The sequence below is a fragment of the Amphiprion ocellaris genome, chromosome 3, assembly GCF_022539595.1.
Source record: "Amphiprion ocellaris isolate individual 3 ecotype Okinawa chromosome 3, ASM2253959v1, whole genome shotgun sequence".
NCBI classification, from domain to species: domain Eukaryota; kingdom Metazoa; phylum Chordata; class Actinopteri; family Pomacentridae; genus Amphiprion; species Amphiprion ocellaris.
The window spans coordinates 30,117,488-30,132,652 of NC_072768.1; the positions used below are offsets into that span (position 1 = coordinate 30,117,488).

Genomic DNA, 15,165 nt, shown 5'->3' on the forward strand with positions numbered 1-15,165 from the left:
TTTGAGCAGATCAGTCTAAACCTGCCAACGACTAAACTACTACTACTACTACCACTACTACTACTATTATTATTATTATTTATCAGAATAATTACTCTTTTCGATGTGTATTTATTTTTAAGTACCTTTAATTTGACTTGATTAAGCCGAGGCCGTTTCAACTAAAGTTGGAAGGAGCTTTGGTGAACACATACAGCTCAGCATAATAAAGACATCCAAACAAACAGCTTCTAAAAATCCATAAAACTCTGTGTTTAATAACCTGTAGAGAGAGCACTGCATTTCTACATTTCTAGCAGTTCTATTACATTATATATGCGCGCGCGCGCGCACACACACACACACACACACACACCACCGTTCAAAAGTTTGAGGTCACTAAGAAATGTCCTTATTGTTTGAAAGAAAGGCTTTTTCTTTTCTTTTTAAAGAAATGACGATAACATTAAATGAATCAGAAATCCAGTCTAGACATTGTTAATGTGGTAAACGGCTGATATTTAATAGAATATCTACACTGGGATACAGAGGAACATTTCCAGCAACCATCACTCCTGTGTTCTAATGCTACATTGTGTTAGCTAATGGTGTTGAAAGGCTAATTGATGATTAGAAAACCCTTGTGCAATTATGTTAGCACATTGATAAAAGTGTGAGTTTTCATGGAGCCCCAAACTTTTGAACGGTAGTGTATAGCCTCTATATGAACATAATGTAAGAAATATAAAGTCTGATCACATCACCGTCAGCAACAGCATCCTTAAGTATTAGTACTGATTATTATAATTATTCTGAATGTTGTTGTGAGGTGGTTGAGGCTGGGTTAGAGTTGTGTGTGTTCGCCAGCAGCTCTGTCTCTCTCTCGGCTCTTTTTTTTTTTTTTTTCTCATATCACCGCCCTGAATGCGGCTGAATGAAACTTTTATATTGTCATCAGTATGTTCAACAGAACTCTTTTATGTCACTTGTACTGGTCAAACTGGGCTCCCCGCCGCGGTTTTGTGTCGCGGGTTTTTTAACGAGCCACAGCTAACGAGGCGACGACACCAAAATCGGCGGACACACAAAGGCCGAGCCGCGGCTCCGCTCCTCCGGCTCTTTGTCTGCTTTCACTGGGGGACCAGCGGCGGGCTGTGGGGGGAACAAGGTGCCATGGCCGGACTGTGTCTGTCGAGCTGCTTCATGTTTTTTTTTTATGCAGCGCCTCACAGAAAGAGCTGCTTTGAAGCCTTTCTTGGTTAGTTTTCTCCTAAGTTGTCCGAAAAGGGCTTTGGTTTTGAGGAACGGGATGAATGCATGCCATGTGCTTTCTAACCACCACATTAATCACAACAGATTGTTTAAGTGCTCATTTTCCTCCACAACAGTGAACTTATTTGGTAAAGTGGTGCCGATAGAGGCACTGAACACGTTCCTCATTGAGACACCAGCAGCCAGGTAATTGGGAGGACGTTTAAGTTATGAAGAAGGTGCACAAAATAGAGCAGTTCAGATCACTGGAACCAAATATTACAAACTACATTTTGTAAACAATCTTGTTATTTTTAAGCAGACATTTTTAGGCCAAGCATTGTCGCGTTGCAGGTAGAAGATCCCCGGTTCGTGTCCACGCCTTCCCGGGATCTTTTTGAATGAAGTTTGCATGTTTTCTCCGGTTTCCTCACACAGTCCAAAAACACACTCGGGTTAATTAGTGATTATAAATTGTCCGTACGTGTGGATGTGAGTGCGATTGTTTGTGTCTTTATGTATTCCTGTGATAGACTGGTAACCTGTCCAGGGTGTCTCCTGTCTTCACCCTGAGTCAGCTGGGATAAACTCCAGCCCTCTGCGAACCTATGAGCATTAAGCGGCGTATAGTTAATGGATGGATGACTTTATTGGCCGTTCTTCCTTGTCTGAAATGAGTTAATTTTGTATGGGAAACCAAACTCCACAAATTAAATTTAGGACTTTGCATTTTTTTAAAAATTTGGTTTTATGGTTTTTAGTATTTATTCATTGTTTATTTTTAATTTATTATGTATGGAAGTTATTGGAGGAAATGTGTGGTGTTATGTCTGTCCTGAAACTGCCATGGCACTGTAATGTTCTGCAAAGGATTAATAAAGGATCTATCTATCTATCTATCTATCTATCTATCTATCTATCTATCTATCTATCTATCTATCTATCTATCTATCTATCTATCTATCTATCTATCTATCTATCTATCTATCTATCTATCTATCTATCTATCTAAATAAATAAATAAATAATGAGAAAATGTTACAGTTTTTCTCGGCCGCTTTGGTACATTTCTCAGATCAGAACTGAAATTCTCAAAACTATACTTGTTCAATCTTCACATCATTGTTTCACTTGTGCACATCAAAAAAGCAGTTTCTCATTTCTTTGAGTAAGTTGCAAATGCTTTGGTACATCCATGCAAATGATTCTGTACAATTCTCTGCTGTTTCCTGCATTATCAATTGCTTATATCACATTGATCAAAATGTATTATAATGGGTCTCTAATGAATAGTCTCACCCCCCACAACATTTAGGCATTAGTTCATTGCTTAAGTTGTTTCATGCAAAATGGTTGAACAAGTTGTCATAATATGTCAGGGATGTTTCTATACATTTCCATTAGACTTTTTTTTCTAAATCTGTCCTGAATTGGTAAATTGCTTCCAGGTGAATCTTGACTTTCTCTAATGAAGGGAAATGTGTGAAGGATTAGGGTTTTCTGAAATCGCTGAAAGACACAAGAGAAGATATTTATGATGTGGATGAGAATTTGTGGCCCAACAGACAGGAAAGTCAGCAGGTGTAGAAAGACTGCAATGTAATTCCTACAGCACTGCATGTACAGTTTTCCCTAAGGACATTGTCTTATGTTCACATTTCTACTTTTGTTTTTTCTTTGTGCTGTGCAGCACTGTTTTCCTTTCTGTATCACAATGATGTAGTCTGTCAACAAATTATAACAGTAAAAGCGTAAATGTGAATCTTGTCCAGTCTCTTGCAATCAATCTCCCACATACACTAAGGTGTAACTTCCAATTTACAATAATTATCATCAAAACTTTAGCCATAGTTTACATCAGAACATCCGTCCAGAGAACACTGTTATAATGACAACATGACTAAACAATCTGACTGTCTGATCCACACAATGACACAAGGACTTGTCATTCTGATGCCACTGACATGTTCACTGACACAGATATTTACTTTTGAGAGATGAACTAAGGATTTTCAGCAAGAGACTGGCTTTTGCAGGTAATCCATGTTGTTTTGGTGTTTGTACAAATTGTTCTGAGAAATGCACTTCCTGTTTTGCCAATGTCGAGAAAGCGACTGAGAATAACTGTAAATAAATAATGTGAACAAATATTGGCAAAATATTACCATATAACACTATGCAAAAACATTTATTATTGCTCATTGTCATAAAGCAGTTTAATCTTTCATCTTTATCCATTTGCTTTAGTTTATTGGTTATTTTTGCTTGGTTCCTGAATTTTTTTTTTTTAATTTTTATTTTATTTCATTTAAATACGTCCATTGTTCACTTTTCCCATTGACGGTACTGAGAAGCTAGGTACACTGTGGCCAGGTCACACACTCACACTATGGTCAACTTAGAATCACTAATTAACCTATCATTGTATAAAATGTGGAATTATCAATAAAGAAAAACAGGGAAAGTTGTGATTCTGTTCTGTGGTCACAAAGAATAACGTCATAAACTCTATTATTGTGAAAAGAGGTAGGATAAAACAAAATTTAATAATAATCGACCATTTACCTTTTATTATGTTTGCTATTTTCTTTCCATAGGCTATTTATGTATACATTTTTTCAACTTTTAATACTTTCTGGTCTTCATAATTCTGACTCTTTAAATTTATAGGTTTACCTCAGATTTGTTACTCTTTGTAGCAATAAAGATAATTGTCAAAACAAATTATTTGCTCAGTCGATCATGATCTTTATCCAGGCTCCATTTATATCTGTGATAGAATCGGCCTGTAGCTGGATATGAAGGATTTAACAATGTCAGTCCAGTTTTGCCGTGTTCTTAATTTTTAATGTGACAGCAGATAATATATGCTTGTTAGTCTATGTCCAACTCATTACTTTTACCCTAACAACTCCTAATGCCGTACATATTTCGTGGAATAAAACAGAAACTTCCTGTATTTTATACAAAGGTAATGTATGCATTTCTTCTAAAGAACCTGACAGTGTCAGTTTTGACTGGACTTTCACTCACTGTCCAAAGTGTGTTCAAGAGAAAGTATAATAAATGGTAGACAGTATTAAAATGAGAAAGAGAAACATGATTCAATGCAGTGTATAAATTGCATTCTGCTAACATTTGTGCTTGTGCTGGATTTCAAGTTTGTTCTCATAACTTTATGTACATTAACATACATTAGCATATGAACCAGGCATTCAACCACTCTGTCCACTGTCCAGATCGTGTCTTGGATTTTTTTTCTAACTCAGCTCTTTTAACTGTCACAGTTTCCTCCCTACAGACTCATTCATAAAGAAAGCGACAAAAACTAACCTGTGCAGATCAGGAAAGATATGTTCTCTTCTTTTACTCACATTCAGTGTCCAGGAATTAGTGCCTGGGGTGTATTGCTTCTCCATTTTATTTCTCTGAATTGATCTGATTTCTTTGTTTGTACAGATTATAGAAGTCAAACAAGCTGGGAGACTGGTGTGGCTTCCATGATGCAAAACAGTGAGTTACACTGCACACGTATTTGCTTTTCATTTTTATTGTTTCTATATGTGTAGCTCTGTGACTTTCAAGCCTTTTCTGGCATGATCCCTTTCAGAAAAAATATTCACACCCATCCCATATTTTTTTAACAATGAATGGGGCAGCCACTAACAAAAACTGGAATGAAGGTCAACACAATAACATGAAAAAAAATCTTCATTTAATACACCTAAATCCTATTTATACAACTTACAACTCTCTTCTGATATTTTTTTCCTGGTCTGACTTCTCTTGATTTTTGTGCCAATAGTGTGTCAGATAACAATGTAAAAGCAGTGTGACAATCTAAAAGGGGCTTTCACAGTTACTTGTGCCTATATTCAGCCATATAGGGATCTTCAGCTCATTATTTATCTCCTCTGCTGCAGCAGGCAGCTGTTTTCAGCAATACAACTCTAAAAACCCACTGTACAATACCTGCTCAGCGTCAAGCAGCAGATGGACACAGAGCTTTTATGCTAACCAAGTGGCCAGTATCATTTTCAAATTAATAATAATGTTGCACCATATCTGTTGGATATGTACAAGAGTATTTCAGAAAGTTCTCAGCCTCACCAGAAAACATCACAGGAGAAAGATTGTTCTAGCATTAGTTTTCAACATCGCCTCCTTTAACTTCAATGCACTAGGCCCACTAATGTTCAAGCCTCTATCCCTTCACAGAAAAAGATCACATCTTCAGTTTGGGAAACAGATAGAAGGCAGAGGGTGAGCAAGGAGCATGAGGCCACATTAGGATGATTCTGCCACCTCTGCTGCGTAAACGGACGCTCCTTTGCTCTTTGATTGCTTTAAACATTTGAGTTTTTGTGGACAGTAATAAGAGGATTCATAGTATAAAATTATTGCCCAAAAATAGGCTTTATGCCCCTTGTTTCTGGGAGGAGAGGAAGGGAGAGAACTTTTTGAAGTACCCTTGTAAATATAGTACCGCTCAAAAGTTTGGGGTCACTATAGAAATGTCCTTTATTTTGAAAGAAAAGCATTTTTTTCAATGAAGATAGCATTGAATGAATCACAAACACAGTCTAGACTTTATTAATGTGCTAAATGACTGTTCTAGCTGGAAACAGCTGATTTTTAATGGAATATCTCCATAGAGGTACAGAGGAACATTTCCAGCAACCATCACTCCTGTGTTCTAATGCTACATTGTGTTAGCTAATGGTGTTGAAAGGCTAATTGATGATTAGAAAACCCTTGTGCAATTATGTTAGCGCATGAATGAAAGTGTGAGTTTTCATGGAAAACTTGAAATTGTCTGGATGTCCCCAAACTTTTGAATGGTAGTGTATGTGACTGGTAAGCCAGCCACATTACCAAAAAAAAAAAAAATATGTAAATGGAGTACTTACAATTACTTTACTATATCCTTCCAAAAGAAAAAAGAGACTATTATTTTTACAGCTCCAAATAACTGAATTAATTTATGATATGGGTGGTGAATGCACACCAAACATGATAGATTGTGCTATGGACAAGCTGTCAGAACTGTTTTGTTTCTGCTGAAATTTCCATGTGATGATTTGTAATGATAAGTTTGATGGGGTTATTTAGTAAACAACTGGAGCCATCAGCCATGGCTGTGGTCACTGTATTAATAAAAGTTGCCATATAAAAATGAAACTAGAACAATTCTCCTTTCACTTCTGAAGAACACTGATTTTGCGTGCTTGTAAACAACAATAGTAACAGTCTCAAAAACACCTCTAACAAACATCCTCGCTTCATGATGCATTTTAATGACTAGTGTAAAACAGATCTGTATATGAATTCTGAACTGTCGACAGACATAGAATGGAGATCTCACATATACAGTCGTGGAAAAAAGTTTTCGGACACCCTTAAAATTTTACACAGTCTCAAATATTATCATGAAATATTTGTGGAAAAATCTTTTTTTGTGTTTCAAAAGGTGTGGCTGCATTAGACAGACAAACAAATACAAATGACATTTTTTTTTGTTTATTGTTTACAAGAAAAACTAGCAAAACTAAATTTTTGAGAGTTTCAATATGCTAGCTCTCAACATTGTTGGTATCAAAGTTAACAAATAACAGAGAATGTTCAAAACTGAACAAAAAATAAATAAACCATCACACCATCAAATTAATATTTAGTAATCCTGCCATTAGCATGCAGTAGAGTTCTAATCCTGGCTGGCATGTTCCCCGCCAGCCTTTCACACTGTTGAGGGCTAATCTTGTCCCGTCTTCTTGAATTACTGCTTTGAATTCTTCTAAATTCTTTGTTTTATGCTTTGAAACAGACCTTTTGATAATCCATCACAGATTTTCAATGGGGCTCATGTCCGGGGATTGAGCTGGCCACTCTAAGACTTGGATACTGTGCTCCTGTGGCCAAGTTCTACTGGTCCTGGATGTGTGGCAAGGGGCATTATCTTGTTGAAACATCCAGTTTTGACCTTGATGGAGCAGTGCACGTGCAGAAAGGAGCATGTGGGTTTGGAGAATGGCACAATACTTGGCAGAGTTCAATGTTCCATCACAGACAGTGTCCACTGTCCACCATGCTTGACAGCAGGTACTGTACATGCTGGAGATAATGCTTTACCTGGCCTTCTGTGCACCCTCACATTAGCAGGAGGATGATAAAGCTGGAAACTGGACTCATCTGACAACAGAATCTTCTTCCAGTTCCTGGCTGTCCAGTTCTTGTGTGCTTGAGCCCAACAGCGATCAACTAACCTCTGTCTGTCATTGATCAGAGGCTTCTTGACAGCCTTGTAGGACCTTAAACCATGATCTGAAAGTTGGCTGCGTACAGGCTCTTGTGATGTCATTTGGCGGTTTTCCCTGTACATGCGGATCATGCCATTTCTTGCTGAAGAAACCCTTGAACGCCCAGATCTTGGTTTGTCTTCCAAGCTGTTGATTCGTTTGTATTTCTGCAGAGTGCATCCAACTACTGAATGACTGCATCTGCACTTCCTGGTTATCTGGTGGCAGCTCTACCCTTCCTGGCTGAGAATCTGTATCTTCAGGCGAGTTACCTGTGTTAGGTTCCTAGTTTTAGCCATTTTTTGTCTCTGAAGAACTTTCAAATGTGCTGGCTTTATGTAGACATGAAGCACAGCAACAAAAATTGCATCTTTTAATTAAAAGCATGACCTGCATTAGTGGATCACTGGTACCAAAATGACTCAATACTGAAATTATGTATTTTCATGGAATCAATCAATTATAAGTTTTTAACAGCTTTTTAAGGATTTGTTTAGTATTTTGGCTGTGACTGTGCTAAATTAAATTGCACTTGTAGACCTAAGAGTGATTCTTAAGGCAATATTTCACAAATGCATGAGGTGTCTGAACATTTTTTTCCCCAAGGTATATTTATAAGACAAACTCTTCAGCCATTTATGTGAATGTCTCTCAAATGCAGACCATAATCATATTTAAAGACTGAGCCTTTAAGTATCACTTTAAATTATGACTATTTCATTTCAAATGTTGGGCTATATAAAATCTTTTGGATGGGACCAACAATGAACTTCACTTCATGTTTCTTTTTTACTGCGGGGACAAGAGGTTCATGCTGTCTGCAGTGAAGGTGTGTGAATTACCTTTCTCTATATGTCTTTGCTTGTTTTTGTCTTGCATCTCTCTTCTGACCAATATCCGTTCTACACTTCACTGCCTCAACCCCATGCATCTCTTCTGGATGATACAGCTTGACATAATATCTTGCGACTTTTTTGTTGAACAGTAGCTTTGGGTTGAATGTTGGTTGCTTTTATCATCACCTCCACTTCAATCAGTTTTAATTCCATATAGTGAAAATGGAGCAAGTGGGGGTTGTTGAGGAGTAACTGAAGGTGAACACCAATATTCATTTGCTAAGGTCATTAGTGAATGAAGCACATGCTACATTTGTCGGTGATTAGAATGAAAGTGGATTCAGTCAGTCTGCAGCGTGCTCCATGAGCACTGACATTCCGCATACAGTGTGTGAATATTAGACAGTGATAACCCACAAAACGCAAAAGTTTTTAAATTATGATTTATTGAAGATTTATTGAAAATCTGCATCACTCCTGTGAAAAACTAATTGCCCCCCTGAACCTAATAACTGGTTGGTCCCTTGACTTCAACAACTGCACTGAAATGTTTGTTGCAGTTTGTGATCACTCTTTTACATCACCATGGAGGAATATTGGCCCACTCTTCTCTGCAGAATAGTTGTATAGCGTGCATGTGTGTGTGTGTGTGTGTGTGCGCGTGTGTGTGTGTGTGTGCACGTGCGCGCTTGCCTGTGCTGGGATTCACTGTTTCACATTTACTTTTAGTGGAACAGCGAGATGGCTAAGTGGATGTTTATCAATTGTTATTAAATTTTGTTGCAACGTCGCATGTCCACTTCTTGCCTTTTTGCAATCCAGTAAATTTTAGAACTGCTAAAGTTAGATAAGGAAAGCAAGCATAGCTAATTAATCAAGAATAACATACAACCACTAAAACATTTTTTTCTGTTCAGGAGTCAAGCAAATAACTACAATGTGGCATCACAATCAAAAAATAATGATGTGATTTACAATTTTTTCAGCTTTTCTGTAAAGCTGAATTTGAAAATTGATGGATAATAATAATTATATTTTATCATTAAAGATATAGTTTTTTATTAAAGAGCTTGCACAGTCTGGCAGATTAACCATTACAGAAACATTTAAAATCATATTTTGGTAATCAGCAATACCATTAATTCAGGACAGCGGTGGCAAACACCTTACACTTGGTGGTGGTCTAATAAATTTGTTAAGCACTGTAGCTTGGTACATATTTGTTTCATTTGGAGGATTTTGTTGATAATGGCAGTACGCTGTTTAAGCGAAAGTAAACTGAAGTGTGGTTCAGGTTAAATGAGCAGATTTAAAGTGAAAGCTGCTGAGGTGCTCCCAATGGCCCACCTGCTCAGCCTGTGTGTGGATGTGTGTCACAGAGGGAGAGAACTAAATTGACTCCATATGTCTGTCTATTAATTGTGTGTCAGGAGAGAAAGCCCGGGTGTGTTCCTCTGGGATGTGACACTGTGATTAACATTTCTACAGTGAAATGATCACCCTAAAACACAAATGCGAACCTGATAATCGGCAGCATTAGGAAGAGCTAGAAATAATCCACTGCAACATTTAAAGGCAGCTTCCACAGAGGTCGTGCTTCTTTATGTAATTTAATTAAGCAGAATACAAGTTTCAATGCCACAACAATGTGAGTTGTACTGGAAGGTAAACTGTCTTAGATCCAGATTATCCATCAGTTTTACACTAGAGTAGTTGTACTCTGGGGGAGGACCTTCATTTGCTTCTGCCCTCTGCCATCATATGTATCTAAACTGATGAATGAACATTGTTTTTATTGAACAATTAAATATTTCATTAGTAACTAATGAAATGATTAGCATGATTAGCAATTCTACGCACACGCAGGAAATAGACTGACTTTTACTGTTCATTTTACTGCTGCTACGTTTACACAGTCCCTCCAGGATTTCACAGGCGTTTTTTGAGATTGTTGCGGCCCGCAATGCCTGAATTCACGACAGCTTTTCTAAAAAATTGCAGTGTGAGTTGTGATGTTTTAAGTTATTTGTTGCGATGAAATTGCGGGAGACAGTGACAATTGCTAAAAAGTTGCTTTTGTTACAGCTTTTAGAACATATTTCAACATTTCTATTGACAATATTCCGAAATTAATTCTTTAACGCTTCAACCCATTTACACAAAAGCTTGCATAGCACGGTGAAAAATTAGCACCAGCTGGTTTAACATTTAAGGTACAAAATGATAATTTATTTACTATTGAATGAATCACATTTGGACGTATCTGTCAGTGACTTAAAAAGTTAATTTCACATCCTGGTACACACATGCACTCACAACTTGTCACGTCAATTAACAAGAAAAGCACTCAGAGAGCACAGCACTCTGCCAAGACTGTTCATTCCCTGACCTTGCACTGTGTACAGGCGTGTTATGCATGTGTATGTTATGTACGGATCGTGTGACCTAAATATGTAGCGGACGGCAGGAATTGATGGGACTCGGAAACACCCCACAGTTTAATCAATTGTTCCTTGTATCATTTCCAATAAGTCCACGGTTGTAAATCTGTAGTAGGATTGCAATCATGTGATCATCAGTAGGCAGATGAGGTAGTGTTCACTTGTTGTTATGGTTACCATGCCACAATCACACACCGTGCCGCTATCTCAATGGGAAATCCGTGGATCCGGACTATAAGCTGCATCACTGCCAAAATCTAATCATTTGGTCCTTGTGTCATTTCTGACCGTCCGTGAAAATTTCATCCAAATCCGTTACTCCGTTTTTGAGTAATGCTGCTAACAGAGGAAGGATTCACGTATGCCGATCATCACATAACTCCACGGTGTTCCTTGGCAGAGTAATTAATCTAACTTACCTTCATTCTTTCAGTGCTCACAACAGATCTGAATGCAACAGCTTCCATCACGATGATTTGTCTGGTCTGTGGTCCATTCGTTTCAGCCATTCTCCTAATATGTTTCGCGGTAGAAAAGTGTTTGTGAATCGATGATTTATTTATTTATTTGTATTCCACCACAATTTTGCATGTGTGCAAAACAGTTTGCCTCCACTTTGGTGAAGAACATCAGGGAATTGTTTTGCCTGGTCTTCAGCAGTAATTTTTGTTGGTAAATGAGAGACATTAGAGTCAGACATGTCTGGATTTTCAAACCAAAAACAAGGAAGTGAATTCAGTGACGTACATGCATTAGGTTTGAGCTTGGAACTGCTGTGATTGATGGAACTCATGGGAGGCTGGCCAAAGTTGCGGAAAAGTTTTGTGATTGGACAAAATTGCAAGGTTGCGCAGAATTCACGGAGGTTGGTTGAATTTGCGTGAATTGGTGCGAATGCAACATCACAAATTCATGGAGGGACTGATTACAGTTTGTAACATTAACTGGTCTGTGTTTGGGGATGAACATGTTCTATCTGTCACTCTACGTCTTCTTTCCTGGATACACTTCTTCTGTGCATATCATCCCCAGTTTGACAACACATGTAGCATTAAAAAAGAAATAAACTTGGCCAGCTTAACCGTTCATCTATAGTTATGCTCCACAACTTTGTGAAGCTACAAGATCATATTAGTTTCAAACACAAACACAGATCTATTTCTGTATTTGAACAACCACATGATGAAGTCTCATAGAAACAGAGGTTTCTTATGGGTTAAATCTACAATTTACACACAATGAACTTGTTTGGGGGACATTAAGCATAATGAACATACCCAAACTTTTGACTTTTACTTTTTGATAATGATGCTGGATAGTGAATCAACAACATTTCTCACAGATTTTCAATTTTGTTTTGAAAGGTAGTATTTTGGAGATTTCTTTTCGTGTCCATGAGTATATTTATATTGTGTTTCAAGCCTGTTCTCTGTTGTCAAACTGTTTTAGTTGTAACATGTATTTTTTTGTCAGATGGCCAGATTTGTATAGTAGTACATAAAAGTGCTGTCTGTATCTTGTCATCAAGTATACTAGTATAGTTTTGATGGGATGGTTATTTCTGTGTATGAACATAGTGAAACCTGTTTTAACTTACAGCAGTCCCACTTCAGTTTACACTGTGTGTGTGTGTGTGTGTGTGTGTGTGTGTGTGTGTGTGTTAGCTACTATGATTTATTAATGTCCCGTTGAGAGGTTTATAAACCTACAATATGCTTCCTGCCACAGGGCCATTAACAGACAATAGACAATTGATTTTGTGTAAATCTCTACTTAACCTGCACATGCTGAGGACTGCTGCTGCTGAGACATGTCAGACCTGCAACATGTTCAGCAAAACAACACATTTTAAGCTTCACACAAACTTATAGAAGTGTCAGTCGGCAGCTTCATTGCTTACTTATAAAGGGAACAGATCTTTACGGCAAGCATAATTTATTGTCACACAGAAGGGCACTCCATTCATCAGTAAAATGAATCAGTAAAACGCGCCACTTTCCTTTGTCCACAACTACGTATGCTGTCAATTAAAAAAAAAAAAACAAAACAGAACAATATAGATGAGGATGTAAAGCACACCAATGGCTGAAAGACAAAAAATCCCTCAGCAGAATCACAGTCTAAATCTCCTGCCAGATCCATGATCTTAATTGCATCAAGCACGTATGGCTTAAACTGGCTGAAACATGGAGAAACTTTTCACAATTGCAGACTGATTCATGACCCAATGGTTAAGCAGTTCTGTTAGCGAAAGGTCAGAAAAATAAATGTAAAACATTGTAACTTGCTTCTTACAGAACTCACTACTGGATTTCAAAATGCGTTTCTGTCTTCTTTTCGAATATCTGTTCCTTTATTATTCCATACCTAACAGATCTCTTTTAGGGGAATATTGTTGAAAGAAGTAAAAGAAGGCATGGTGACCACCCTTTAAAAATGATGCTATGCACAATTCTTTATTTGTATAACCTTGCACAAAAAAACTGAGATGTAAGTGCTTCTGATTAGCAAAAGGATTTTTTGCGTCAGTGATGCTCTGAGTATGAATGAGTTACCCTCTACAGACAGTTTTTAAGAAAAAAAAATTACATTCACAAAATGGCACAAAACTGCAAGATAAATCTTTTGCAAAGAACATTAATGGAAACCTGCTGAATATTGTCAAACCATGCTTTGGCCTGAAGAAACCAGGTGGAACTGGTCAGGAATACAACAGTGACTGCATAATGCCAACCATGAAACATGGCGGTGAGAAAGTGCTGACCTGTTGCTTACTAACCCTAACCCTAATACTGATTGATAAGAAGACATCACAGCAAGGATTCCATATACACAGCAAATATCACACAAGGGTTTTTTTGTTGTTTTTTTAAAGTTAAGCCTATCACCACGGATGACTATGTCCCCTGACTTAAAGCCAATAGATCTTTGGAGTATTTTAAATTTGAGTAGAGCACTAAAAACCAGCTGAGAGGGGTTTTTTTTTGCTCCACCAAGGAATGTGGTGGAGTTAAGAGACGATCGCCGTTGCTTTCTCTGTCTGTCTGTCTGTCTGTCTGTCTGTCTGTCTGTCTGTCTGTCTGTTTGTCTGTTAGCAACAACCTCAAAAACGGACTAACGGATTTAGATAAAATTTTCAGGGAAGGTTAGAAATGACACAGAAACAACTAATTAGATTTTGGCAGTGATGCGACTTGTAGTTTGGATCCACGGATTTGTTAAAGACTTCTCTATCATTGCAAGATAGCGGCACGGCGTCACTGCAACTATGTCACCTTAAATCGAGTTCTAGAACTTATAGGTCACCACAAATCATCTTACAGGATAATTATTATCCTACCTTTGACCCTTGTTCCTATTTGCTTCTCCCAATCTGAGGCTGTAAGCATGTTGAGGTTCTCTCTGTCCCTGATTTGGCCCTGAGAAAAGCAGATGCTGTTGGTTATGATTAGACATTGTCTGGTTGACGTTCTTGAGCAGACAAGTTGTGTCATTGTTGGGCTGTAATCTAAATATGGCATTCCTCCCAACTCCTTATATACCCAAGGTTGAAAAGAATCCTCAGAATTGGTGCTGGCAATGCTCACATGAATGTGTTTCTTTGTTGTATCACTTCTCCTGATGTTAGTAAACCTTATTTTCAACATAAGCCATCTGAGTCTCCAGAGTGTCTCTGAGTCTGCCTCCTCATTCGTCTCTCGACACTGCAGACTTCTCCAACAACTACAAGTGAACACTACGTCAGCTGCCTGCTGACGATCACATGGTTGCGGTCATACTACAAATTGACCACTGCGGACCACAAATTGTTTAAAGATTTCATCTGTCAGAAATCATGACTGAGCAGCCTTGGCAGAGTACTGCGCTCTCTGAGTGCTTTTCTTGTTTTGTTCTGTTTTTTTACTACTTTGTGTAGCCTGTCTGTTTTCATTATACATTATTCATTTCTATGAAGATGAAACAATTTAGAATAATTTAACAATAATAACATTGTACAGGAGTGTACTGTTTCTAATGTACACTGCTGAATGTAGATCATATTGGTTTATCTCTGTTAAGGACAGAAAAATAGAAATCAAATAAAAATCCCCAAATTAATCAGTAGTATCTGCAAATTTGACAGTCAAAATGAAAACTTAGGAGTCTGTGGCTTAGGTGGTAGAGCAGGTTGTCCACTGGAGTGTCTATGGATAAGACTTTGAACTCTGTGCATGGCAGCTCTACCAGCACTCATGTGTGACTGTGTGTGTGAATGAACACATTTCATTATATATATATATATATATATATATATATATATATATATATATATATATATTTTTTTTTTTTTTTTTTTTTTTTTTTTTACATTTTTTGTAGAAT

At 37.6% G+C, this 15,165-nt stretch overlaps 1 protein-coding gene across 1 annotated transcript in view; it reads left to right on the plus strand.

The window, feature by feature from the left end:
* The window catches only part of LOC111579060 (paired box protein Pax-6-like), a 67,341-nt gene that overhangs the window by 2,717 nt on the left and 49,459 nt on the right, over window positions 1-15,165 (plus strand). The window contains exon 2 of the mRNA XM_055007373.1: window positions 4,690-4,743. Within this exon, the coding sequence (XP_054863348.1) occupies window positions 4,690-4,743 (54 nt within the window). The remainder of the gene's footprint in view (window positions 1-4,689; window positions 4,744-15,165) is intronic.